The sequence below is a fragment of the Penicillium malachiteum genome (assembly GCF_028827825.1).
Source record: "Penicillium malachiteum strain IBT 17515 chromosome Unknown utg000001l:1.0-8184562.0:1.0-8186909.0, whole genome shotgun sequence".
Lineage (NCBI taxonomy): Eukaryota > Fungi > Ascomycota > Eurotiomycetes > Eurotiales > Aspergillaceae > Penicillium > Penicillium malachiteum.
The window spans coordinates 4,066,572-4,093,367 of NW_026643094.1; the positions used below are offsets into that span (position 1 = coordinate 4,066,572).

The window sequence follows — 26,796 nt, forward strand, 5'->3', positions numbered from 1 at the left end:
TCAAATTTGGAATTTTAGGCCAGCTCAGCCTCGTATATCCTCCTTTGTGATCAATCATGAAGCCCAATGCCTCTTGCCACATGTGCACCCTCCGAGTGGATGGAACCGCCGTCTTCACTATTTTATAGGTCCCTGAGCTGTCGCCCAATGCTATGTGGATTCCCGGTGAGTGCGCTGTGGACCACGCTGAAACCCGTGGTTCCTCTAATGTAAATTTTGAGGCAACCCATGTAGGTATCTTTTCGTGGTGAGTTATTAAATCCAGGGCGGTTGGGCTGGGTATTATCAACTTGATGTCAAACATTCAGCTTTTGAGGTTCTGCCACCGGCAATCATGGAACGATTCTTATGATTCAACGTGGCCGAACAAAAGTACTAGCGCTAATCTACCCTTGTAGAATGAGAAAATCACTCCCAACAATTTTTTTAAAGAACAATAGTAGGGCAGTAGGGCAGGACAGCCAGCTGGCGTTGATAATGGGATACTTAGGATAAAAAGACATCTGGATGTGTTGGTCTATGCTCGCGTGGAATGCTTTCTTTTTCAGCCACTTGGTCTAATTTCCACCATTGCATGCTCTGTTGATCCTTTAACTTTTCAAAAAGACGGTCAAGGGAGCTATGACGGTCTGCTCCAAGCGCGGATACAGAAAAAAGCAATGCCCTGTCAAAGATAGAATAAGTTGCCTTGCTGCGGATAATATCCACCAAAATCCACATGATTGAAAATCCGGTGCAAAAAGACCAGGGGGTGGATTTGTGGATTTTCACTAATGACCCGATAGCCTATGAGAGGACATGAATATGATATGCGAGGAACTTGGGATAGATAGTTTGTAAATTAGACTCTAGCAAACTTGCTTTTTACTCCATACCGATTTCAATCTTAGTCTCGATCCCCTGAAAAGAGAAAAAAAGAAAACATTCAAATTGTTCACCGTTTTTTTGTAGATTCGAAGATGATACTTAATAGCCACATGGGAAAAGTGTCAAACTTGACCCCCCTTAGTTTAGGTTGAACTATTGACCAGAGTAGATGTCATGATAGAATGTCATAGAATGAGGTCGTAATATTTGGAGTATCATTGGTCCCTGAAGAGGGTCCCGACAGGAGGATGAACATTGGTCAAAGCACTGATACATCCCATCTGGATCTGCATCCTGCCATCAAAGCACCCATTTGAATAAAATCATTGTTTCAAACATTCAATATTTCTCCAATTTTTTTAAAAATTGAAGTTGTACAGATATAAAGAAAAAAACTAAATACCAAGACCTCATCGTCGCAATTTCAATTTGTGAATGTGGCGATTCTTAAAACTGGTGGCTATTGCGGCAAGCGCGCTTTGCGTGAAAAGGGGAAGCGGTTGCAGCAACCCCAGTGTGGAGTCTTCAGGTGGGACCGTGAAACAGAAAAAAAAATAAATAGATGTAATGTACCAGGTTAAGCAGACATGGCAAATTGAGTAATTTGGGGCGGAATAAAAATTAATCTGGACCTGGTGATCGTCCATTTGACCAAAAGATTCAAAAATCAACGCCAAGGGGGGAGCACTCAAGCACTCCAGGGTTGAAGTGATTCCGTATACTCCGTACCTGCACACCTGCCTTATGTATTAATACAAAGGGTTTGAAAAATCCTGCATCATGACAATTGCGGGGAGAAGAGCCTAATAAGAGATGTGCCTTAACGGTCAATCCGACCACCTTGATGTGTATCGGGGCCGCGGAAGTGAAGGATACTGGATCCCAATGCGAAGGAACCAACCCCACATAAGCCACAGGAGATGTTCGGAATGATACGTCAGGCCCCATTTTACCCCATCCTTGTTTTGGCTGGTTGACAAGTGTGATATGCACTCTAGATCGAGGGTTTGAACCAGTCGGATCTTGCATGTAAGTGCGTAAACAGAAACAGTTGGGGGGGGATCCATGGGATCCATTGGGGCTAGAAACTTCAACATCATAGGGGTGAGAGTGACTCAGATCAAACAAACATGTTAATAATGATTCCTTATTAAAACATTTGAACTTCCCAAGGCAAAACAAATGAGCTACGGCGAAGCCGAAATCCGAGGATATCCGTCTGTGTATGGTCTCGAGGGGTGTTTCCCGATTTCGTTTCGGCATAAGGGGGAGATGTATGTACGGAGTACTAGTTCACGAGAGGAGGGGGAAGTATCTCCGCGCACGGACATTCTTCTGCGAGCTTGACGATTTATTGTGCCTAGATCGTGCCTAGTCACTGGGTCAGCCCACTGCTGGGCACGTCCCGTGTACTTTCTTTTCAAGCGCCAATTGCGTATGGGAAAAGAACAAAGGCCCGACTCTTACCTAGGTCCCACTAAGTGGAGTCCCCCCCATAGAATACCCTAGCCAGGTTAGCACAGCCCTGTTGGAGTAGCTGATGACAGAGGTCATCATGTGGCTACGAATCATGCTTAGAGGTGATCTGAGGCTTTTTTTTTGCGGGGAATCCCTGGACGTATCACAGGAGTCTCATCGCCTTTATTTATCTAAATCCGGGAATGTGGACTTTATTTGCTTCTGAATACTATTTTTTTGCTATTTTCTTGACTCAGCCTGGTACTAGGATCATTTGTACGGAGTATTCTTCTTCATCCGTATTGGTATTATGGTTTAATTTACATCATTTGGTTCGAATTCATTTTTTTTTTAATTTTTGTTTTTTTAATTCATTTTTTTCTTTTTTTATTCAAAATTTCTTTGGGGCTGTCTGGTGATCAGCTGTCTTGAATGTTCAGGTTCTGTTGGGTTCTGGTTTGTTGCCTCCATGTTGACTGGGTCATATCATCATTGCCATCTGGGAAAGCCTATTTATCTAAATCCTTCTTCCATCTTTGACCTCGCTTCAGTTTCTTCAGTTTCTTTTCTTTTTCTCTTCACCTAAAAACGCCCAATTGTGATCATCGGAAAAGCTTTTACTTATTCCAAATTCAAATTGAGTTCAGTCATCACACACATTCCTTGCTCATGGAAAAAGTATGACAACCTTCTCTGTGGTTGCTATTTCTATTGTCATACTCCTTCTGGGGTATCAAAAAAAATACTGGCATTGGAGGACATGGCCTTTCTCAAACGTCGGCGCTCAAGAACATGGCTCTTGTCAAGGTCCTTCAGATCTTAAATGCATCGCACCATACCCGGCCCAGCCTATTAAGGGTCGAAGACTATACCGTGTCATGATGGATATCAGGAGACTGGATATCGCAAATTGGTTGACATTGGACAAGAACTATCTCGACGAGCACCGTGTGAGGGATCGCCTGCTCAAGGAAAAGAGAGATGAGGTAATACAATGCCTACCTGAGTCAAGAGATGGATGCCAGGAAGCATTGGAGGAGGTGTCGAAGTTTCTATGCCAGCGTTTCCCCGATGTTTTTCGCACCATGGCTCACGGGGATGAGTCTTATATCGAAAATCGAGTCACAAAAGAGAAGTTCCCCTTGAAGAGTGAGAAGACCGCAGAGAGCAATATGGATGCTCTGGAGTCAGCGGTTCGACTCACGATGGAGGATCTGAGCATTTTGATGACCAATGCAGACGGAGAATACTACTTGTAAGATCAGTCCCGGGCTCACTTGTTGAATGTCTCACCAATGCAATGTAGGGCGGCGAGTGCAAGTCTTTTTCCAACAGGGTGGACGGTAAAGGATCGAATCGGCTGGACTATCTCTCAATTGCATCAGCCAGTTCCACTTTGGCACAAGCAGGCTGAGAACTCTGTGAACAAGTGAGTCTAAAATAGTCCCCATACCTAACAGCTGTATTTTCAGTCCTGACGTGAAGTAGGTTTCTTGCTACTCTGAAACCAACATCCCCCATGGAACGCTCGAACTACTTTGTTGAGATCAAACGTCCAGATGAGGATCTGCTTGAAACTTTGTACCGGCCAGGATCACTTTGTGAGAAGCAACCTACCGACCCGTCCACCGATAATATTATCATTCGGCGTGAGAGACAAACTTTTCTTCGGCTACCAAAAACAGGGGCAATTCTGTTTGGGGTGAAGACGTACTTGACTCCAATCAGGCAGCTCCCAATGCAGGAGGTTAAGAACTTGGTGACAGAAATGGATACATGGCCTGATGATGTGGGAGAATATAAAGGCAAGAGTGTGTGGGGACCAAAATTACTAGAATACTATAATGAGCTCGTTGCGTCAGAGAAACTGTGTGAAAAAGAGGTATCACCAGCATGACGCACTGCGAGTTGAATGATGGAAGTCATCCAAAATTATCAGTGATACGCGTCATTGGAGTTGTTTTCCTTGTGTGAATCATCGATCTTGCATTTTCATTGGAAGAAAAAAGGGCGGCTTTCTGATCATTCTATCGTTTTCCAAGGTTGTTATGCTCAAGTGCTGTTTTCAACCAAGCACTTCAAGTTCAAATGTTCTTATTTTTACATGGTTCCCCTTCAAGTTCAAGTTTGCTTTATGCATGTGATTCTGAGCTTCAATGAAATTGGTGCACATTTCTGGTTTTTGTCTTAAATCTCAGTCTACAAGTATAGAACTGTATACTTAGGTCCCATGACGGCCACCTAGGCATGGTTTGCTCCTTCAATGTACGCTGTCCCGGAGTACGTCTGAGTTGCCATTAACAGGGGTCTACATAACCTTCAAGGAACATTAGAAAACTCAGATGAATGGAATGTGGAGCATTGATACTCGTGGCGTGATTGGACAATAGCCTTGGATCCGTAAATCTAAATAGTACGAGACCCTGGTCAGCCTAAAGTTGGCTACGAACACGTTGGCTTCGGAAATAGATTCCAACAAAATACTACTTACACAGACGGGCCACATGCACTCATGCAGGCGCGAACTGCCTATAACGGCTCGGGATTGCACACTGGCAGAAAGTAATTGGCCTCGACGTCAGGCTACCCGTATACGCAGGTTCCAAGTTTCTGATGTTGCCACTTGTATCGGCACATACCTGATGTACTAGTGAGTATTTATGCATGCATGACCTCGTGCAGATAACCATGTGTAGGAAGTCGTATATGTACTAGTTAACTCGGAGTCTCCATATATTAGCACTAATTAATCATAGGAACCATGGAATTATGTGGGGAATCGTCCATATGGTCCACACGTGGTGCAACCTTGGAACTAAACATATCTGGTAGCACTTGAGTGCCTAGTACAATCGGATGTATGCCACATGGCAAAATTTGAATTGCGTATGATTTCACGAATAACTTCACTGGTTGAACAAAAGATGTATGTCAATTTGAAATCACTACATATCAAGCAACCTGAACCACCTGGGTAGTCAATGTATACATCAAATCCGTCCACAGTTAACTTTGAAACAGAACTCAATTCCTAAGCATGTGTCATTTCCAAATTCTCAAACGACTGACTGACTGACACTGCTCCATGACCGAGAGTGAGACAGGGATCCTGAGTGTGAACTTGCATGTCGATCCCAGGTTTTCTGAACCGGCTCCAGCGTGGGAATCTCAAGTCGGTATGTACTGAAGCTAGTCTCGGGTGATGACTGAATAACGGATCGCTCTTCCAATAGCCGAGCGAGTTGTCGTCGTTGCATTTCCTCATCGCTCAGTAGCGGACTTCCATCTTCTCGCCGATAAGACTCTGTGGATTCATATCCATGATAGATCAAAAGGGCAGCACATCCGTATATTACAGTGAACCCACTCGATAAACCAACCGCAACGACTCGGAGTGTGGACAATGGTCGTAAATTGCGAGCAAAAATATTAAGGAGAATGTTGAATAGCGCGATCAAATTAATCAGGGTATATGGTCTAGCCATTGTGAGCGGACTTGAAGCCGAGGTTTATTGTGGAGAAGGGAACTGACACAAATAATGATTTCAGGAGAAAGGCCTTTCGCCGACGTTGGAAAAATGCGACCGCAACTGAAGCAGTATGTGAGAGAGCGATGAAGAATAAAGATATAATAACGGCCGCGGTGTTGTTAACTTCGGGATCCGTTTTCGAGTCTCCAAACACAACAGCTAATGTGAGATAACTGCAGCAACAGCTGCGATTAGTAACTTTCAACCCCGCACTCGCATCTCAGACCTGATCATACCCAATTAAGAGGATAACCCCTCCCAAAACTGAAGCGAAACTCCATGATCTTGGTACTCGGTTTACTTTCAACACTTGACTCTGGGATGGAACAAGCAGTCCACCGTACTCAGATGGAGTAGTCGGCATATTGACTACCCATGACAGGGACTCGGTCGCGAAAGGAACAATCAGGAGAGCCTAGAAGCGCGACAGAATGGAAAATCATGAAACTTTCATGAAAGGAACAGCTAGAGAAGAGGCCACTTTAAAACGAACGGAAAGGACCCATGAGGGGTTGAAGGCAGAAGGAAAACTTCGGCCATGAATACTGAAGCTGGTTTAATTTCTAAGCCGCATAACGGAGCAGGCAGACAATGGGGCAAGGATCATGCAGATCGGGAGCCAGTCATAATGATCAGAATATGCCCAGTTGTTGGGCTCCGCCACACGTTGCTGCAGGAGGCCTTGATGGTTTCTCTTTCTCCCGTGGATTCGTCATCCCTTCAAAGAGAATCAGGTTTACTCGAATTGGACAGGTCCATGGTCTTCAATGTTGACAAAGAGAGAGTGCCAGGGGTAAAAGTTGCTCGTATCCTCCGCCCCCACTCTAGCGGAGTCTGGCCCACCATGCTTCAGGGATCATTAGAATTGAGTTTCTCAGCGATCACCGGGGTTAAGATTGGATTGCTTAAGCGATGGCTTGGGCTCTCTTCAAGGCTGCAGAAATAGCCAAGGTCTGATTACTGTTCCGTACAAATACTTTTTATAAACCATACGGTAAGTGTGCCGGATGATCAGCGCATGGGTTAAAGGTTTGATTACACAACTCCGAGGAGAGCCACGGGGCACGAGTATATTTGCTTTTATGATGGAGAAGTGGCCCGACGAAGGCTTCTTTGTTACCATTTCGGCTCAATTTCTTGTTCTGTACTCCGTAGATCGGACCGTGTCTTTGACCTTTGAGTCTTCACTCCCTATTATGGTTCCCAGTCATCTGCATGCTCTGATTGGATTAAGAAAGCAGGGTATTCATAATCCTGCTGTGGCTCAATTGATTGGTCATTTAAGCCCTAGCTAGAGGCCCTCTAGCTTTTATTGAAAGGGATCGTCAAAGAATTTGTGGAAGACTCGAGCTGATATCTTCTTGGCGCGAGTTTCTACTACGGAGTACTCCGGAGTATAGACACAAATACACCACCGTGAATCTTGGAAGTTTACTTGGGAAATCTATGCCAACTAATCAAATTACTGTCCCTCAAAAGATCTCAAATTAAAAAAAAACTCATCTCATGCGCAAAGGAAAGTCTGATTACGCAGAGAAGAGACATGGGGATTGTCAACACATATGAGGAAATTGGATATGACCATTCGAGTCCACGACAAATCGATCGCTGTTACTGTTCAGTGGAGTATCATCGCAGCCCTGAACAACTGCGTTTATGGACTCGGACTTCCCTGTCCAATCATCCTACTGGCCCCAAGGGTTTCATGTCTTCCGCCAGCGGTGTGCTCATGATGGATGTGCGTGCAAAATAGGACTCGGAGAGCGCCGAAGAGCACTTCGGTTTGACCCTGGAACGAAAGATATGGCATAAGCGGATGCTGGACTCAGATACTACTATGTACAATGAATGATATAAACCAGGCTACATACTCATATTTCAACCGGCCAAATCCACATGTGCAGTGCCGTGTAATGCTAATCCACTCAATCATCTAACGAGATCACTGCATGAGGCGAATGCTGTGAACTGTCTGCAGCGTATATTTATGGCTCTCTCCAAGCGTCTCTTTTTGCCCAGCAAGGGCTTGCTCATACCATCTCAACGCTTCTTCGTACTCTCCTTGCTGCTGGAAGACGAGGCCAATGTTGTAAATAGTGTCCAGTGTATTTATATGCTTCTCTTCAAGTGTCTTCAGGCGCCCGGCAAGGGCTCTTTCATACCATTTCAACGCTTCTTCATACTTTTTCTGGCCCTGGAGGACATCGCCAATATTGTGGATAGTGTGCAGTGTAGATTCATGTTTCTCTCCAAGCGTCTCTTGTCGCCCGGCAAGGGCTCTTTCATACCATACCAATGCCTCCTCATACTTTTCTCTGCGCTGGAAGAGGAGACCAATGTTATGAATGGTCTGTAGTGTAGATTCATGTTTCTCTCCAAGTGTCTTTTGTCGCCCAGCAAGGGCTCGTTTGTACCATGTTAATGCCTCCTCATACTTTCCTTGGCCCTGAAAGACAAACCCAATATTATGAATAGTATGTAGTGTATCTTTGTGTATCTCTCCAAGCGTCTCTTGTCGCCCAGGGAGGGCTTCTTCGTACCATCTTAATGCCTCTTCATACTTGCCTTCGCCCTGGAAGAGGAGGCCAATGTCATGAATTGTCTGGAGTGTAGATTTATGTTTCTCTCCAAGCGTCTCTCGTCGCCCGACAAGGGCTTGTTCATACCATATTAATGCTTCCTCAAGCTTTCCTTGGCTTTTGAAGAGGAAGCCAATGTTATTGATTGTCTGCAGCGTAGATTCATGTTTCTCTCCAAGAGTCCCTTGTCGTCCAGCAAGGGCTCTTTCATACCATCTTAACGCCTCCTTGAATTTTCCTTGGTACTGGGAGACTTCTGCAATATCCAACATGACATTTAATGTCATTGTATCATTTTGCCCTAGCCTCTTCTGACGTCCAGCCAAAGCCTCAAAGTACAGCTGCAGCGATTTATCATAATCTCCTTTGTATTTTGAAATAGAGGCTAGACCTTTCAAGGCACCAAGTGTTGCATGATGGCCTTTGCCGAGTACTTTCTTCCGCGATGTAAGAAGCCAGCTGTACCAATCCGAAGCATCATCATATTGCCCTTGCAAAACTATTGCCCAAGCTAAGTCGCCAGCGATTTCCAAGGGCTTTTGGATGTTTTCCGTGTAGCCGTGTGCGCGCCTCTGTGAATGCCCATCGGTAAATTTGCTCTGCGCTTTTGTAGAGGCTCTGATTCCGATATACGTCGCCAAATTTGTATGCTAGTTGCCATTTCTCACTGATTGACTCGATGTCTGAAAGTAAAAAGTGGCGGCAGGAAATTGAGATGTCGCTCATGGCTCCCCAGACCCATAGATACCATCCTTCCGCAATATCATACAAAATTGACACTCGGCTTTGACTGATAGAATTTGAAGGCGGTCGTATGCTGACTTCTGTTGTGGAGGAGCTCAGGAATCTCTGCATGTTATTCACAGCCTTGTCAAGATGAGGAATAATGCGTTGTTCGAATGACAGAGAGTCTCGATAATCATTTTCCTCTTTGAGGCGTAGCCCGCGAGCAACCAGTTGGACTACTTCATTTGCTAGTCGCTGCTGTACGTCCAGTGTCAGGCGTTCTCGCACCCAAAGATGGACCAAAGGGTGAATGGAAAATGCGTCGCGTGCACCTCTGAAGCTTACTAATGAATACGAAGCTAACTTGGAGAGCGATTCCTGGATTGTTGTATCTTGGGAAAGGAGAAGTCAGGGCACGGGATCCTTCGAGTCAGCACTTGAACTCACCATTGGCAGGCAGCTTGCGGCCAAGACTGAACATTTCTTCAAAAATGTCATTGTTTTCGAGGAATCCACACAGTTGAAGTAGATCTGACGCCTCTGTGCTCTCTTGTTTGATTGCATTGAACGACACCTCCCATGTTGTCAAAGCAGAATCATTGCGGTTGCTCCAAATAACAGAAAGCCGCTTGTACTGTAGGAGCATTTTGGCATTTCTCTCATATGAGTCGAGGTAATTCTCCAGAGCGCGACAATAGGACCCAGAATCGTCAGAAATGCGTTGAGAAATATATGCCCCAGCTTGTTCAATAGCTAGAGGGAAGTCTCCAAGTGACTGCAACAGCTTCAACGCTAGTCGTTGCTCTACATTGTGTCAAAAAACCAGTGCATCAAATGGAGTCGTTGAAAAGCGTACCATCAGAGTTGAGATCACGACCAAACCTTGCGGTCTTCACCAGCAGTGACAAGCCTTCCTCTGGGCTCATTTCTGAAATTTCTATGGCGGTTCCATAGCTCAAAAATCCCCGCCGTCGACTCGTTATGAGGATGCTACCCCATGCGGTTCTTGGAATATAGTCCATGATATTGAACGCTTCCAGATCGTCAAGATTGTCAAATATAAGTAGCCATTCTCTGTTGAGACCTTCTGCAAACCAGTGTCTCATTGCTTCCACGACTTCCAAGGCATTTTTGTCTAGAGTTGAATTGAGGCCTTTCTGATCAGCTGACCCCTTCAGCCCGAGCCTTGCAGCGAAAGCATTTGGAGTCACCGTTTCAGTTGCCTCGCCCGCATAGTGTCTGAACACTCGATTTGCAATCCGTAAGAAGCTACGGCGCACTGAATTCTCCGTGGAGCAATCAATCCAAAAGATAGAGCTATAGCTTTCCTGATGCAAGTGAGCATACTCGACAGCGAGCTCAGTCTTACCTATTCCTCCCATTCCATGCAGAACAACAACATTGGGCTGACTGTGTTCTTTGTGACCACCCAAGGATCCATGTATGCGTTCGAGGACATCCCTTCGACCAGTAAATTTATCATTTCTGAAGAAATCCAATTGTAAAGGGATGTGATATTCTCTGAAATTGGCACCTGGGTAAGCAGAAGCTCCTCCAGTCTCATGATGCCCAGGCTTTCCTGGAAGGCGAATAAGTATGAAGTGAACATTTCAATTGGGTATCCTTTCAATTCCATCAGTTAGCTACTAGGCACTCACTTAAACTTGTTGCAGCCTCGTATGCCAGGATAAAATGCCTTAGAAAGCGCCGAAAATTCGGGTCTTGGGGTGATCTGAACTTGTTCAACCCACGATGGTCTGTGTCAAGCTGAACCACATCTCCATGGGAAGATCTCCCGGAGTTGCGATCGACTGTCTGGTTTTGCTTCACAGTTAAACGCTGTAACCAGATTTATAGCTCTGAAAACTCCCCAGTCCTAGAGAAAATCTTCCCAATGTCTCCGATCGCATTTCCTGAAAATCACATATGTAAGGCAGAAAAGTGTGAGTCGAGTGAGGATGAGCATAGATATCATAAAACTTTCTTTCGAGGTCCTTGATATGTTCGGAGCCAGGGGCCATATGCTCAAGCAAAGTTGTAGAAGAGCCACGCCAATACGCTGTACAGGACAGAAGAGACCCAATGAATGCTGTCCTGGTACCACTATGAGGGACTCCAAGAAAAAGTATTCCTCTCGCCATTGTGGCAACAGGACTGGACCGCAACTTTGCGAGAAGGAGAGTCTACATTTCACTTAACAATACGCTCAGCAATCTCTGAAGGAATAAAATACCTGTTTCAAAGCAGCCCGCCAAAGCTATGTGCGATAAAAATTATCGGTCGTCGTTGATCGCTCTGTATGATTCAATACCTTTGCCAGGAAATTGCTCAGATGGCGGGCACGTACATTGTGAACGCTCTCGACCTCTTTGAGAATCATTTCTGCGTGATCTTCGAAGTTGGCATCGACAGTATTTGCATCCCACTGAGTTCGGTGGTTTACCATCACCATCCTGTTATTGACCAGGCCCTGTTCTTTTGGCAAAATATCTTTCAACCAACGTATCTCCGTTGCGTTATCCTTATATGTCCATGCACTATCAGGTTTTGATCCAAGGCCATGGATGGCGAAGACACTATATGCAGTCAGTCAGTTGCAAGCGGAGAACTAGTCTTTTGTATCTTCATACTCAACAACTGCGCTCTCACCAGGATCATACACTATCTCAACGGGATTTAACGGTAGGTGTATCAAGTATGGGGTCCAAAGGTCCATAAGAGTGAAAGTAAAAACATGAGACGGCGTAAGGAAGTAGCACCAGATCAATAGGCTGCCCAAAATAAACCGTGGGATTATCGGGAAACGCGCAAATGGCCACAGAACCAAATGTAGACGGGTCGCGCAGACACTGAGCGAAGTGACGAGGTAGTAGAGATCATACGGCACCGAGGCCGCCACAATGACGACCCAGAAAGCGAGCTCATAGCGCAGAAATGTGCCCATGACTTTCAGAATTGTTAAAGTGGCCGGCAGGCCGTGCTCTGGCTTCAAGCGCGAGATCTGTCTCTGGAATGAGAAGAACAAAGTGGAAATGGTTTAACACACATGCAAACTTGGAGTCCAGTCTGCGGGGAAAAGCAGATGCAGGGCTTGTGGGTCATCTCCGCCCGGGCATGCATAGTGGCTGGATAGATGCATCATATTTGCCCGGGCGAACTATACCCACAGCCCTGGAGGCTGACTCGGAGGCGCTAATTCGGGCGAATCAGTCAGCCAGAAAGTTAACTAGTCCAATCACCTGGGCAATGATAAAATCAGATGATTACTGAGTTCTGTTATGAGTCCGATTATGCCGACGTTGGTTTTCTAGGCGTGAGATCCTGAAAGAGGCCACAAGTACCCTGTAAACTCAAAGAGACAGACAAATTATCTCTTCTTTTCCGTCTTAACTCTTGTTATGCCCCATTTATAAACATGGAGCCTCGAACAGTTTCGTCATCTTCCTCCTCATTTTGGTTCGAAAATGTGGCATCTAAAAAGTGTTTCAAAGATATTTGGCCCCTCCCAGCAGAGTCGAAGTAAGACAGCATCAAGCAAGTTCTCCAGGCGGAACTAACATGTCCGACTATTAAGGCCCTCTATCCCTACATGCACTGGGTTGCCAAACGTTCAGGTATGCATATCGACGCGCTACACAGCAACCTTGTCAAGAACAGAGAGCTGGTCGTGACAGAAGACCCAGAGCTGCATTTGATCTGGCACAAGAAAACCATTTGGATTAAGCCTCTCCCACTATGGCTGCTCGATACAGAATTCTGGAAGAAACACCTCCCGAAAACCGGGGTAACCAACGAAAAGGGCTCAGTAGGATGTGCTCGTCTTGATGCCACGGGCTTCATCCGTTCATATACCCGTCTCATCCGCTATGAGAGCGACTTCCTGTTAGCCCAAGAAAAGAACATGATTTCAAAGGACCGAATATCTTTTGCTGACTTCCAACGGCTTACCATGCCTTTTCGAGACAAAGGAGACGATGAGGTATCCCAACGCTACCACTACGGCCAGATTCGCCTCTCACGGCTTAACTGGGCTATCCGATTATTCCAGCCCTCTAGTCGCCGCTATCATGGCATTCTCGGCCGCATTTACTACCAGCAGCTGTACTGGGACACGAGTGCTTTTGTTCAGGCCTCAATCGCTCCCTTCGTCTTCATCTTTGGTACCCTTTCGGTCACGTTATCTGCTATGCAGGTTGCACTGGCCGTTGAGGCCAACACGCAAAATGAATGGGATGGATTTTCATGGACAAGCTGGGTCTTTAGCATTGCCGTCTTGGTTGTCGTCACCATCCTCGTGGTAGTCTTGGCGCTTATAGCGGTGACCGTATTACTTGCTCAGTTGAGGTGGGGTCGGCGGCATAGTAAACTGGGTACAACTAAAGCAATGGCTTAAGGGCTGAAAAGTGGACTCCGTGAGCGGTAGCATAGTTGCTTCTAGGTTTCTTAATTAAAGTCTGTTACTGTACGTGAACGCGAAACAGATGCTTCCCTTTTAAGCCATCCAGAGCAATGCCACCATGGCCCCGAACCCATTGACCAAATATTTGGTAAATTCCGAGAATAGAGATATCTTGAATTCTTCATCAATATTTAGACAGGTAATAATCAAATTATTGCGACCGGATCATCCAAGGGATCGGTGTAGCCCGTGTAAATACCTACATATACTGGGGTTTTCATATAGCCGACTCGGCTTCAAGTTCTCGGCGACCTGGCACCGATCGCCGAGATGAATAATATTGGCCGCGCGTAGACATACTACATATTAAATTCAGCGAATTCACTCCGTTCATAGGGTCTCAATATTCTTCCTTAAATCATGAAATTTAATAAGGCTACCCTTGCAATCCGGGGCTTATCACAGCTCGGTTCCCGGCGATACTCAAGCACTGCCTCTTCTCATCGCCCAGCTCCACTTGCCGGCATCACGGTAGTGAGCTTGGAACAAGCAATCGCGGCACCATTTTGCACCCGTCAATTAGCAGACCTCGGCGCACGAGTCATCAAAGTTGAGCGCCCCGTTGTGGGTGACTTTGCCCGGCAGTATGATACACGCGTCAACGGCCTGGCCTCGCATTTCGTGTGGACCAACCGATCAAAGGAAAGTCTTGCGCTTGATCTGAAAGAGAAAAAAGATCACGATGTGCTCATGAAACTTCTTGCTCGGGCGGATGTACTGGTTCAAAATTTGGCCCCGGGCGCGTCGGCACGATTAGGCTTGTCGCATAACGCACTCAAGGAAAGGCACCCATCCTTGATTGTCTGTGATATCTCGGGATATGGCCAGGATGGACCATACCGGGATAAGAAAGCATATGATCTTTTGATTCAGAGTGAGGCCGGCATGCTTTCTGTTACCGGAACTGGAAAAGAACCAGCAAAGGTCGGCATCTCCATCGCTGATATTTCGGCTGGCATGTATGCGTACAGCAACATCCTCTCGGCCCTTTTGCAGCGGGGTAAAGATGGAAAAGGATGCCGTATTGATATTTCTATGCTGGAGAGCATGGTTGAGTGGATGGGATTTCCCATGTATTATACCTTCAACGGCACGCCGGAGCCGACGCCGGCTGGCGCATCGCACGCTGCCATATATCCATATGGGCCATTCGAAACTGGTGATGGCCAATCTGTGATGCTGGGTATTCAGAACGAGCGGGAATGGGTGAATTTCTGTAATGATGTTCTCTCGCAGCCCGAGCTTGCCACGGATGCTCGCTTTTCAAGCAACTCTCTGAGGACACAAAATCGGGACGCGCTCAAGGAGATTATTTGCAATGTTTTCGCGGACTTGACTGCTGAGCAGACTATTGCACGACTTGAAGGTGCATCGATCGCCAATGCCAGTGTCAATGACATGCAAGGCGTTTGGAACCACGCTCAGCTTAAAGCTCGGGATCGATGGACTGAAGTGCAGACTCCGATCGGTAAAGTGAAAGCTCTTCTGCCGCCAGGGTCCACGAAGAGCGCAGATCAGGGCGGATATGAGGCTCAGATGGGGTCGATTCCTAAGGTTGGTGAGCATAATGAGGCGATCCTGGCGGAACTGGGAATTTCACAATAGATTTCATATGATGTTTCTTTGGATATCCAGCCGAATTGTCCAGAGACAGTGTTAAATACCAGATTCTCTCGCGGGGGTCAGCCACTAAAAAGAAATAGCAGTCATGACCCATATGCCATTCTCCTATAATTGCTTTAAACTCTACAGAAAATAGAAAATTACAGAACTTCAGCTTTAGCTGAAATACACAACTTGAACTTCTGGATTTCATAATCATACTACAATTACATAGAGCAGCTTGCTAGTGAGCTAGCGATGGAAAAAGTTGGACTAAAACTTCAAGCGTAAATAACGTTCTGTGATACATTTACTGTATACAATTCCTTAGTTCATGCGGAGATGTCCGCTTACTACTGTCCAGGTGGCTATTCCAGATGTCACTCCATGATGGACAACTCCTCAGCCAAAATGAACTTGGCGTCCGTTTTGCTGAGAATCTCCTCAACCTCAACACCTGGAGCAAGCTCAGTCAAGGTGAGCTCACCAGTAGCCCGGTTTACCTGGAAAACACACTGAAATACGTTAGTAAGACGCGTCGAGAACTGGAATTTGAATGACTTACCAGGTCGGTGATAATAGTGCTCACTACGTTCGCACCAGTCAAGGGCAGACTGCAAGTTTGCACAATCTTAGGAGATCCATCTTTGGCAACGTGGCTCGTCGCAACAACGATCTTAGTCTTGTCCGGGTTCGAGATAAGATCCATGGCACCGCCCATACCCTTGAAGACCTTGCCTGGGATCATGTAATTTGCGAGATCACCGTTTGCGCTAACTTGAAGGGCCTGTTTTGATGATTAGAAGAAAAAACACCGGGCTTGAAAAATGGGCTCAACTTACTCCCAAAATCGAAACATCCACATGGCCTCCTCGGATCATACCGAATGACTCTGTACTGTCGAAGGTTGCAGCACCAGGGACCAAGGTCACCGTCTCCTTTCCAGCGTTGATAATGTCACTATGAGAAATTGTGAGTGCCAGAGCCGGGATAATCAGCTTGGAGAGCGACAGCTTACGGGTCTAATTCGTCCTCGGTCGGGTATGGACCCTGTGAGATGGTCAGTGAGGTCCGATTTATGAAGCATGAAGAGGACTCAAGCTTTATTTGTGATCAAACTTACCATTCCCAAGATTCCGTTCTCGGACTGCACCCACACTTTCACATCCTCAGGCAAGAAAGATGGAGCGAGTGTTGGGATACCTGATTTGGTCAATAACCGTACAACTGAAGGTCGGCATGATTACTCACCAACACCAAGATTGACATAAAATCCCTGCTTGAGTTCCTTCGCCGCTCTCCGGCCGATGCGTTCCCTTTGAATCTGAGCTTCATCCTTCGCTGACTCGCCCGCGCTACCTGTCTCACTCTCTCGCAACTTCTTGATTTCGACATGCTTCTCATCGGTTGCAGGCACAATTCGATCAACAAAGATGCCCGGAAGGTCAACATCATTGGGATCGATAGAGCCAACAGGAACAATATTTTCAGCTTCCACGATAGTGAGTGTAGCAGCCTTGGCCATGATAGGTCCGAAGGCCTTGGTTGTGTATCTGACAAGGTTCATTAGTATGGACTCATTTGTGACGCGCATACTGCAACTTACCGGAATACACAGTTGCCAGCCTCATCAGCCTTCCAAGCGCGCAGAATAGCCACGTCACCTGTCAAGGCAGTTTCCATCAAATATTTCTTGCCGTTGAAATCACGAGTCTCACGCGGTGTGCCGGACTCAAGAACTTTTCCTGTCTCATCCATACGAACAGGAATCTTACCTTCTTGAATGAATGTGTCTTTAATGGCCGATTAGATTCGTCATCTCGAATTGGCATTCAGGTTTGGGGGTCGTGGTCACTCACTAACGCCCGTGGCTGTAAAAAACGCAGGAATGCCAGCTCCACCAGCACGCAAGCGTTCAGCCAGGGTTCCTTGAGGACACAGCTCAATTGCAATATTTCCAGATAGATATTTCTTTTCCAACGCCTTGTTGTTTCCCAGGTATGACAATATTAACCGATTCACCTGACCAGACTGTGAGAGCGTCGAGAGTCCGCCCTTACCCGCGGCACCAGCATTATTCGAAACAGCCGTCAAGGAGTGCAGTTGATCAGGACCACGACGGTGCATAGCATTGATGAGAGTTTCTATGAGAAATTAACATTAACAAGGGGTCGTGTCACCCGGTGCGATTCACTTACCAGCAACACCACACAGGCCGAAGCCAGAGCTCAACACTGTCGAGCCACTCTTGAGGTCAGCAACTGCCTCGTCTGCATTTTTGAAGACCTTTGAGCCGCCACGCTCGATCTTAGGTGCCAGTGATAGTCGAGGAGCAGTTGTTGAGTAATAGGTGTGAGGGGTGCTACGCGTTATCGGAAGCAACGGTCGCACACTGGTGCGGAGACCGAGGTAGAGTCGTGGCCGGCACGAGGTGATCGCTTTACGCGATAGAGATGCAGATGTCACTCTTAATGCTGCCATTGTGTGCTCTGAGAATTTACAGAAGAGAATGAAGGTGATTTAATCGCCATTTAAGATATTTAAGATATGGCGACTGACGCAACTCCGCGGCATCGGAACTACTTCTGGATGCCGAACGGGCCGAACGGCTATGCTCCTCAGATAGTTTCGGTCTTCACCACTACTAACGCAAAGAAAAACCAAAAAGAAAGACAAGAAAAAGCTTTGGTGGTCCTCCAGAATTATGTTGAACTCAATTTTCTTCCACCATTTTTCTATCGGATACTTGGACGTGTGCACTCAGTTTTGATACTATTTGACGAAAATTGGACACCGAGCTATGACGTCGCTTGTGGAGAATCCTAGCGAGTTGGACATTTGAATGGGATTGGACCATTGAACCCATCTTACTCCGTACAGAGTAAAGAAAAAGCAATGAGCATGGGGGAAACTTGAAGCCACTACTAGTACTCTACCTACATGGGTCGCTGCCAGCGATTATCCGGCAACTACATACTAGTGGTAACATGGACCACCACTAACTTCAAGTTTAAGTCGAAATGTACATATAAACGTCAACTATTTCAGTGAAGACAAGCTTGGAAGAAACATTCAAATTGCACAAATTGCTATTTTTCTCCAACGATCATCTGGGGTGACCTTCAATCAGAATTCAAACATCTGAAAACATCAATTTTAAACATATTATTCGAAACTTGAACTTGAAACAGGCCAATTCAATTCTCATCCCCAAGGATAAACTTGAACACCACAGCTAAAACACAATCAATTACCATTTCAACAACTTGAGAACAAAAGACCATAAGTCGAGGAGCCTAACACATAACAGTAACATCATTCTCAACCATGCCTTTCTGAAATCTTCACCCATCAATCTTTCTGATACTCAAAGTTCAAGTTGAGAGTTCAGTGCTGTGTGGGGGAAGGGCGAACCTGTGTCACGAACCCATCTTTTTTAATAGTCACTGTATCATCTGTAATGGGGTAGATACTGACAGTGGGACCAGTGGGATCAGTCACGGTGGGAAGAGAAACAGTTGTGTCTATTGGCAAGATTTCAACACCAGTGCTGATCTGACTCCGATTCATCAAGGCCCCATACATCAGTGGACGGATGGGTTTAGTAGGATCATCTATTACCCCAGAGGGTGCATAGCGGTTGCCCGTGTGGTTCCTAGGAGGAACATATATGACATTGGTAGCCATAAGAATTAATACCGTAGCGATGGCGATGCAAAGAAGAAAAAGGCCGATTGTGACATAGATGGTACAGCGGGATGTTGTACGTAGGCAATGAGCCCACCAACTTTCACCCGGCAGATATTCTTTGGAATTCTTCTCATCGGACTGAGCTTCAATATTAGTTGAAGCTGACACGGCACTCTCTATAGTCGAGGTTGATGGTTGATTATTTGGGCCGTAGGTCGGCTCTGGATTTTGTTAGTGGAACTGGCACTTCAAGAAAATGATAAGCGATCACAGTATGAAGGACGTACCTGACTTGATTTGATACATCTCGCCAGTATAGATCTCGCCTAAAAATCCTGGCGTGGTACTGAGTGGATTTTGAGTAAGATGACTCCAGCTTTCGGACATCGTGGAGTCATAAGTAGTTCAAGTTATGAGCTGCTAGGATTGTATCGGAGTTCAAATGTTGTAGAAGACTGGGGGTTTACGAACTGAAAAACACTGATTTACCATCTTATTCCCGCAAGCTCAGAAATTCGGTCTCTTCTTTTGTCCATCCCACCAGAAAATTTATTTGAATTTGGTATAGTTCATTTTGAGCCTTGGATCAGTTTTGGTTTAGCGCTCCGCTCCGAGTCTGTATTGGGCCCCAGCAATGGTTGAGTCCCCGGAGATATGAAGAAACGGATAACCTTGGAAGTCATACTGAATTTGGGGAATCACAATTTTCTTATTAGATAATATTGAATCTCTTCGTAATGATTGAGTATCTTTAAAAATGTACTTGAACGCTAAACATTAAGGAAGTCGCTACATGACACAAAATAGAATGCATGTAGATCCGTCAGCACATATAGATTATAACCAATCACAATAAGACGATTAGAAATATAACTGGCTTATAATAATTTTCATCGCTTCTATACCCCGCTATAATATGACTGATCGATCTATGCAGATTGAAAGGTGGACCAATCGTATCAGAGACGTTCGGCTGGACCTACTGCAACGAGGTAATGGAAGCGCGTCGGAACTTTCCCCTATCTTGTCGCGGTATACCGAGCACTATGATTTAAAAGCCTCACGACCTGTTGACTTGTCATGTCATTTACTTCAGTCTCAATATTATTTTCTTCAACTTGGCACTCTTCGTTGAGTTAACAATCACAGAATGGGACGAACACTCACCTACCCAAAAGGCCAAGCGAATACCGTGAATCGTTATAAGCATCGAGGTAGGTGACTCATTCCGAAGACTGACTCAGAACTAACGGTTATAGCAACCTATGACTTGGGTGGAATCCATTCCATCGTGAATGCGTCGCAGGTGCTCCATGTATCTTTCAACCCTGGTCCTGATGATCCATTCCCAACTATCCTACCCATGATTGGACAGATGGGATCCTTCGACTACCCATCGGCTGGGATCGATGAGCCTCAAGAATGCTATCTGCATGGCTACGTCAGTTCGCGGATCATGAACCTTGCACGGAACTCTGAAGCAGACCAGGGTCTTCCTATCTGCATTGCGACAAGCAAGGTCGATGGAATCATCCTATCTCTTACACCGAACTCTCACAGTTACAATTACCGATCTGTGGTCCTGCATGGATACGCGAAGCTAGTCACTTCTGAGGAAGAGAAGCTTTGGGCCATGAAGCTGATCACAAACTCGGTGGTTGCAGATCGATGGGATAACTCACGAGTCCCGCCCGACCGTGCAGAAATGTCCTCGACGGTTATTCTCAAGGTTACCATCGTCGATGGCAGCGGTAAGATTCGTGACGGAGGAGTTTCAGATGAGCGCAAAGATACAGGGAATGAGGAGGTCACTAATCGCATTTGGACTGGCGTGGTACCTGTGTGGGAGACGTTTGGCGATCCTATTCCGAGTGTCAACAATAAGATAAGCGAAGTACCAGAGCATATCACGAGCTTCATTGCGAAGAAAAATGAGGGAAACCGTGACTATGCGCAGCGTGCTGTACACATCACCTTGCCTGCCGAGGAGCAGCATTGAGAGCATGATTGTATGTATCACGAGCCAACGAATTAATTTCTTTTACTACAATCCATTGAAAATCACATGGACGCGAGCCATCCAAAAATAGCAGATTCATTGGAATACTAGTAGAATATTCAAGGTCGATTTACCATGATTTAGGGTAAAAAGCCAGAACATAGGTATCTTCATCAGGAACACTCAGTCGTTTCGCTATCCCTCGTTTCATTTGAGTCACCGAACTTCCTATCCCCGAGCTCAGGCTGCCAGAACGAAAAAATCTCACGAATGACCATATTCTGCTCTTCATTAGTCATTATCATACTCAGCGGTAGAATCAAAATCTGTGATATCGCCATCGTAGTAACCCGATCGTCACCCGAAAATCTTCCAATCCTCTGGCCATATGGCGACAGATGGAGCGGCATAAATTGAGGGTGTGCTTCAATATTGGCATGATCAAGATGCCGGATTAGATCATCCCGCTGTGTGGGATCGGTGACTCTGATCCAAAACACGTTCGCATTGTGTGTTATATCTTTTGGTACTTCGGGAAGCATAATGCATCCTCTTTTCAATAACGGTGTTAACGCTGAGTGGTAGCGATTCCAAAGATACAGCCTTCTGATGCTGATGAATCTCGAGGCCTGAAGCTGAGAATATAAGAAACTTGCTTGGAGCTCAGTCAGAGTGGCGTTTACACCCAAGTCGATCCACTCATATCGATCAACCTCGCCACGTATGAAACGCGCCCGATTGGTACCATGTTCATAGATGGTCTCAGCTCGTTCGATGAGGTTGGGATCATTTATCAGAAGAGCTCCGCCTTGACCACCGGCAGTGAAATTCTTCTTCTCTTGAAAACTGATACAACCGACCGGTGCGATGGTACCGAGCATGCGTCCTTTATATGTTGAGTTGCAAGCCATCGCCGCATCCTCACATACGAATAAGTTGTTTCGCTTGGCAATATCCATTATGGTATCCATTTCACAGGCAATACCTCCATAATGAACTGGAATGATGGCCTTGGTCTTCGGGGTAATCGCAGCTTCAATGAGTGAGGCATCGATATGCATTCCCTTGTCAAGATCTACCCACACGGGCGTAGCCCCACGAAGAACAAAGGAGTTGACAGTGGTGACATAGGTATAACTTGGGACAATAACCTCGTCACCTGGTTTGATATCCGCGAGTATTGCGGCAATTTCGAGCGCTGAGGTGCAAGAGGATACAACAAAAGCTCGGCCACCGTGCATGAAACTCTCAAGCCATTTTTCGCAGAGCTTCGAGTATTTCCCTTTTCCGTTCAAATTCCCAGATTTTAAAACTTCTCGAGCGTAGTCCAATTCATTTCCGATCACCGTGCTGCTTGTTGCAGTGATTCTCTTCGATGAAGAAGACATGGTGGATTGTGATAACTCGAGCCCGCAGGGTTTTGCAATGACTCGAAATAGAAAAAGCCGGGCAATATGTTCTCAATGTTCTTTCAAGTCCAGGTTGTGAAAGTGGCAGTGATTTGTTCTCCCAAGACCGTCATTGGATTCAAGCTCAAATGCTGTATCTCAACATAGATGTAATAACTAGGATCTCATAAATCCCCAGCGGTCGTGGTATAAGATTCACATAATATTACACAGAATCCACAAGAATAAGCTTTATAAAACTAGCCATTGAAGGATGACCGGATCTCGTAGCATGGGGAGGCTGGTAAATCTCACTCGTGATCACATTAACTCTGTACAACCTTCTTAGCGTGCAACAGAACTCTATTGGAATCCTATGTGAAACCATAAAGATGGCCTACATAAGATACCAACAAGTATTATTTGCAATTTATCGCATCGCATTTGCATCGAAATGGAACTGAGTTGGGGAATCTTTGGTGAGTGATTTTAGACGGAACAATCTTGGAAAGAACTCACTGACTATTGATCAGCGACGGGAAGAGTAGCAAAAGGTATGAAAAAGTGAACAATTACCAAGACATCACTCACATATACATACAGTATTTGCAAATGATCTTCTCGTCTATGCCACTTCACGAGGAGTCACCGATATAACCCACGTTCTCGCTGGTGTGGCTTCATCTAGCTCTCTCACTTCGGCAAGACAACTTCTCCAAGCTATAAACGGTCCACCAACATGTTGCATATACGATAAATACTCCGACCTGGTCTTGAACCCAGATATTGACATTGTATACATTGCCAGTCCCCACTCTCACCATTTTCAAAATGCCATGCTCGCCTTGGAGGCCGGAAAACACGTTCTATGCGAAAAGCCGATCACGGTGAATGCAGATCAAGCCAGGAAACTTTTTTCGGTCGCAGCGAGAAAGGGGCTGTTCTTGATGGAAGGAATGTGGACACGATTTCAACCTGTCGGCCAAGAGCTTCATCGTGCCTTGAAATATCGTACAATTGGGAATATCATTCGGGTCATTGCGGATAACGGACTGGGCGTGGATGATTCGACTGAATGGCCCCCGAGCGATCGGATGATACGAAAAGAACTTGGTGGAGGCGCTTTGTTGGATTGTATGTGACTCTCAATATTCCACTTCTTGTCTAATTGACCTACAGTGGGTGCATACCCTATACACTGGATACTGCAAACTCTCAGACCGAATCATCCGCTGGATATCTTGTCCACTGTCTCGAAGCATGTTGAAACAGGTGTAGATGAATCCATGTCAATTCTTATGAGATTCGCTTCCCGCGACCCAACCGGTCCAGATATTTTGACTATCGCAAACGCAAGTATATCAGCCGCAGATAATTACGATGGGAATACTCCAGTGGTTCGAATTCAAGGCGAGACGGGCGAAATTCAGCTTTTTGGTCCCGCATGGCGGCCATCGAAAATGTGCGTGATTAAAAGGGAGCAGTCATTTGGTGCTGCAGGTACTTTGTCAAAGACAGTCGAGAATGAAATGCCAGATGTGCATGGGCTATGTTTCGAAGCTGATGAAGCTGCTCGATGTATACAGGAAGGTCGAGTTGAAAGTCCGCTGATGCCATGGAATCAATCATTAATTGCTATGCAAATCATGGATAAAGTGCGGAAGGATAATAATCTACAGTTTTCCAGCGATATTGAGTCATTGGATTATCCTATTGTTTTATCCAGTTCTCGTCAAACTGGCTAATGATCTGACATTGAACAACCTTGCGACAACGTCCCTGTTGAATGTTGAACTTATTTATCAGTTCCCTATAATTTGAGTTGATAATATGCTATTTCTTCGTATTCTTAAACTCCGGTGCAGGAATTCTTCCCCGATAATCCAATCCCCTGATTGGTATTCAATTTCAGCCTGATTCAAGGAATGTAGAAAATCCATGCTTTTCAGGGACCTAGGACCCATAACGTCTCCAGCTTGCTTCACTTTGATTAGCTGGCTCAGATGAGGATCATTGACAAATTTGTCTTAGGATATGATCTAGCCAATGAACAATCCACTTCAGTGCAGATCAGTAATCAAACTCAAGCCTTACCCATAACATTTGACGGTGGGGGCGATTCCTCGCATGTACTCCCCACGTCAGCGTCACAGCCACAGCCGCAACCCCTTCAAGCAGGTTTCACCTTTGTCATATTTCTTCATTTCAACCAGGAAATTGAACAGGACCAAAAGAATGAAAGGGGTCCAAGGGGCAAATATGCAAGACTGATTTGTCGTGGCTGTAGAGCCCGCAAAATTAAATGTGTGCTTCCTTCAACGGATTTAGACCCATTGGGTACTCCACAACCCGAAGCAACAAGCTGTGAACGATGTCGCAATCTGGATCTCGAGTATATAATCGAGCGGACATATCTCGGACGTCCAGCTGCGAAACGCGCAAAACGCGCGATTTTCAACAAATCTCCAAATTCAGATATTTCCAACTCACCGGAAAGTGCACAAGATGAGGAGAAGTCCGTCAAGTTGTCGGATTCGATTCGCCAGTATCTCTTTTCGGGCGCAATGGATACCAACTTGATGCTGCAAACCACGCGAGATACAAATTCTTCATCCGGTGAAGAGGAACTTTACCATTCTATGACCAATACTGGTTCTTTAATTGCCTCGATATTGGCCAAAGATGCCTCGTTTGGAGCTGGCATTCAATTAGTCTCAACATGGGACGCCCCACTCACAGACCTTGTGAGTTGTGATTTGGCTATCACAATGGATAGTTTGTACGTCAAGATAAATGCCACGCTATTTGCTAGCTAACATTGAGTAGACTAGTATGGCAACGGGTCTTCGTTCTGGGAATACCAAGTCTAGTGAACTTGAGAGAGCGAGCTATCTACTGAGCAGAGCGTTAACAATGTTGCAAAAAAGCTTCTCTTCGCAGTACTTTGCCTCACAGCCTGTGAAAGATCCAGGAGATCCGTCAGCTATATGGATCTCTGAAAGATAAGTTACAAGCGGCTGTCTGCTCATACGGCCAGGATTTCATTTTCTGTCCACCCACACATCCCGATTCGATTCTGCTGTGTCGCTTCCTCGCAGCATTCAAGCCAACGGCATTGGCAACCTCACAGAGAGTTGCGCATCAGGCTGTAAAGGCGGAACTGTATATCAATCTTGCATATCGGATCGCTGAACGTCTAGAATTACTACCTGAACCTGAACGCGCACCCTTCACAGGGACGAATGCAATTGATAGCGTAGAGATGGAGCGTGACCTTATTTTGTCTATCCAGGGTCTTCAGTTGATATCGGATGAATTCCTCTTGGGAGACTTCCTGACAATGTCACTCCATTCATATCGTCATGTTCTTCAGCGAATGCAGCCCCACATCGATGCCTATCAGGCTTTATTGCAGACATGGCCATGCTCTCCAATTATGATTTTCCATATGAAATGGACCATAGCGACATATATGCAAATTGAGTGCATGGCGGATTCAAAGCAGACTTGGATGAATCCTAGTCGACTTATATCGTCGTCGAAGAGGGTGAAAAGAAATGCCTGGCCGAGATCAATTCTGCCTATCAACTACTATCAGAGGCATCAGGAATGGGAGAGGAATATGAACTGATGGCTATGTGTTCTCTTTTGGAGCTTCGTTTTCATGCTGTTATTTCTAGAATGCTTGGTCTTGGTTTATTCTACGCATCCGTTCTTCGAGCGAGATCTGAAACTGGTGAATCACAAACACATGCAAGTCCAGATATCCGCCGAGAAGAAGCCATTCAGATGGGTGAAAAGGTGATAAATACTCTCATGACAACACCCAATGATCAGAGAGATTCACATTTCTTTAACTTCCTCCACCATTTTGGTGCCCGGTACCCTGACAAACTGCAAGGGATCCTAGCCAAGTTCGTTGAGTGTGGAACGATCCGATTAGGCGGCAACGATTTCCATGCTCCAGTACGCCCAATCGTCCTGGAGATTGTTAGCCATTGCAAAAACATTATCGAGAACAATCTTCTTCGATTCAAAGTTAATGGCAGACCCCATCCTCACTTTGACAAGCAGCTTGAAATGTTTACGCAGTGTGCTCAAAAATTGGCCGCAATGGTTGCTATACCAGGAAGCTCACCCGAGGCTTCTTTTAGCAGCGGATGTGTGTATTCTGCAAGTAGCAATATGACCTACGGTCTGTGCGATTTGATGAACAGTTTGAAACTGCAGGCTTCACTGGTCAAAGACTGGGATGAAGCTATTGGCGTAAGCAATATGTCTTTGCTTACTACAGATCCTCCCATGCATTTCAATTCTTTTGAGGCATGGAATCTGCCAGTGTGGCCAAATCCCGATCCACTGGAGCAGCCTCCAGTATCGCAAAATATCTTCGACTGGGCGTTACAATCTGAGACTCAGTTTGATGAGACCATGTTATCTTTTCCAAACGATGTGCATATTCTGTAATGATAGAGAATTGGAATTTTCTCGATACATA

General features: G+C 45.7%; 10 protein-coding genes across 10 annotated transcripts; 5 read left to right on the forward strand and 5 right to left on the reverse strand.

Moving 5' to 3' along the window:
- Nucleotides 1–3,005: 3,005 nt before the first annotated feature.
- On the forward strand, nucleotides 3,006–4,222 carry N7483_001540 (heme-dependent oxidative N-demethylase family protein; the record flags this gene model as incomplete). The annotated part of the gene is made up of 3 exons (XM_057084977.1): nucleotides 3,006–3,580; nucleotides 3,632–3,754; nucleotides 3,814–4,222. 3 exons carry the CDS (start codon nucleotides 3,006–3,008, stop codon nucleotides 4,220–4,222), a joined length of 1,107 nt encoding a protein of 368 aa, XP_056951126.1.
- A 1,159-nt stretch (nucleotides 4,223–5,381) lies between these two features.
- On the reverse strand, nucleotides 5,382–6,219 carry N7483_001541 (uncharacterized protein; the record flags this gene model as incomplete). The annotated part of the gene is made up of 3 exons (XM_057084978.1): nucleotides 5,382–5,820; nucleotides 5,858–6,028; nucleotides 6,092–6,219. The coding sequence occupies 3 exons, from the start codon at nucleotides 6,217–6,219 to the stop codon at nucleotides 5,382–5,384; spliced, it is 738 nt and encodes a 245-aa protein (XP_056951127.1).
- A 1,578-nt stretch (nucleotides 6,220–7,797) lies between these two features.
- On the reverse strand, nucleotides 7,798–11,612 carry N7483_001542 (uncharacterized protein; the record flags this gene model as incomplete). The annotated part of the gene is made up of 5 exons (XM_057084979.1): nucleotides 7,798–9,050; nucleotides 9,103–9,552; nucleotides 9,608–9,964; nucleotides 10,017–10,734; nucleotides 11,508–11,612. 5 exons carry the CDS (start codon nucleotides 11,610–11,612, stop codon nucleotides 7,798–7,800), a joined length of 2,883 nt encoding a protein of 960 aa, XP_056951128.1.
- A 1,137-nt stretch (nucleotides 11,613–12,749) lies between these two features.
- Nucleotides 12,750–13,553, forward strand: N7483_001543 (uncharacterized protein; the record flags this gene model as incomplete). The annotated part of the gene is made up of 1 exon (XM_057084980.1): nucleotides 12,750–13,553. One exon carries the CDS (start codon nucleotides 12,750–12,752, stop codon nucleotides 13,551–13,553), a length of 804 nt encoding a protein of 267 aa, XP_056951129.1.
- A 426-nt stretch (nucleotides 13,554–13,979) lies between these two features.
- N7483_001544 (CaiB/BaiF CoA transferase family protein) lies at nucleotides 13,980–15,224 on the forward strand (the record flags this gene model as incomplete). The annotated part of the gene is made up of 1 exon (XM_057084981.1): nucleotides 13,980–15,224. The coding sequence occupies one exon, from the start codon at nucleotides 13,980–13,982 to the stop codon at nucleotides 15,222–15,224; it is 1,245 nt and encodes a 414-aa protein (XP_056951130.1).
- A 377-nt stretch (nucleotides 15,225–15,601) lies between these two features.
- N7483_001545 (3-oxoacid CoA-transferase) lies at nucleotides 15,602–17,702 on the reverse strand (the record flags this gene model as incomplete). Its single annotated transcript, XM_057084982.1, has 9 exons — nucleotides 15,602–15,736; nucleotides 15,787–16,008; nucleotides 16,064–16,181; nucleotides 16,240–16,271; nucleotides 16,345–16,424; nucleotides 16,473–16,774; nucleotides 16,828–17,014; nucleotides 17,081–17,365; nucleotides 17,420–17,702. 9 exons carry the CDS (start codon nucleotides 17,700–17,702, stop codon nucleotides 15,602–15,604), a joined length of 1,644 nt encoding a protein of 547 aa, XP_056951131.1.
- Nucleotides 17,703–18,608: 906 nt separating this feature from the next.
- N7483_001546 (uncharacterized protein) lies at nucleotides 18,609–19,298 on the reverse strand (the record flags this gene model as incomplete). Its single annotated transcript, XM_057084983.1, has 2 exons — nucleotides 18,609–19,087; nucleotides 19,199–19,298. 2 exons carry the CDS (start codon nucleotides 19,296–19,298, stop codon nucleotides 18,609–18,611), a joined length of 579 nt encoding a protein of 192 aa, XP_056951132.1.
- A 763-nt stretch (nucleotides 19,299–20,061) lies between these two features.
- Nucleotides 20,062–20,910, forward strand: N7483_001547 (pyridoxamine 5'-phosphate oxidase family protein; the record flags this gene model as incomplete). Its single annotated transcript, XM_057084984.1, has 2 exons — nucleotides 20,062–20,125; nucleotides 20,171–20,910. 2 exons carry the CDS (start codon nucleotides 20,062–20,064, stop codon nucleotides 20,908–20,910), a joined length of 804 nt encoding a protein of 267 aa, XP_056951133.1.
- Nucleotides 20,911–21,083: 173 nt separating this feature from the next.
- N7483_001548 (uncharacterized protein) lies at nucleotides 21,084–22,298 on the reverse strand (the record flags this gene model as incomplete). The annotated part of the gene is made up of 1 exon (XM_057084985.1): nucleotides 21,084–22,298. One exon carries the CDS (start codon nucleotides 22,296–22,298, stop codon nucleotides 21,084–21,086), a length of 1,215 nt encoding a protein of 404 aa, XP_056951134.1.
- Nucleotides 22,299–22,752: 454 nt separating this feature from the next.
- On the forward strand, nucleotides 22,753–26,765 carry N7483_001549 (Gfo/Idh/MocA family protein; the record flags this gene model as incomplete). The annotated part of the gene is made up of 7 exons (XM_057084986.1): nucleotides 22,753–22,777; nucleotides 22,832–22,852; nucleotides 22,902–23,432; nucleotides 23,478–23,798; nucleotides 24,627–25,042; nucleotides 25,336–25,640; nucleotides 25,979–26,765. The coding sequence occupies 7 exons, from the start codon at nucleotides 22,753–22,755 to the stop codon at nucleotides 26,763–26,765; spliced, it is 2,406 nt and encodes an 801-aa protein (XP_056951135.1).
- Nucleotides 26,766–26,796: the final 31 nt, after the last annotated feature.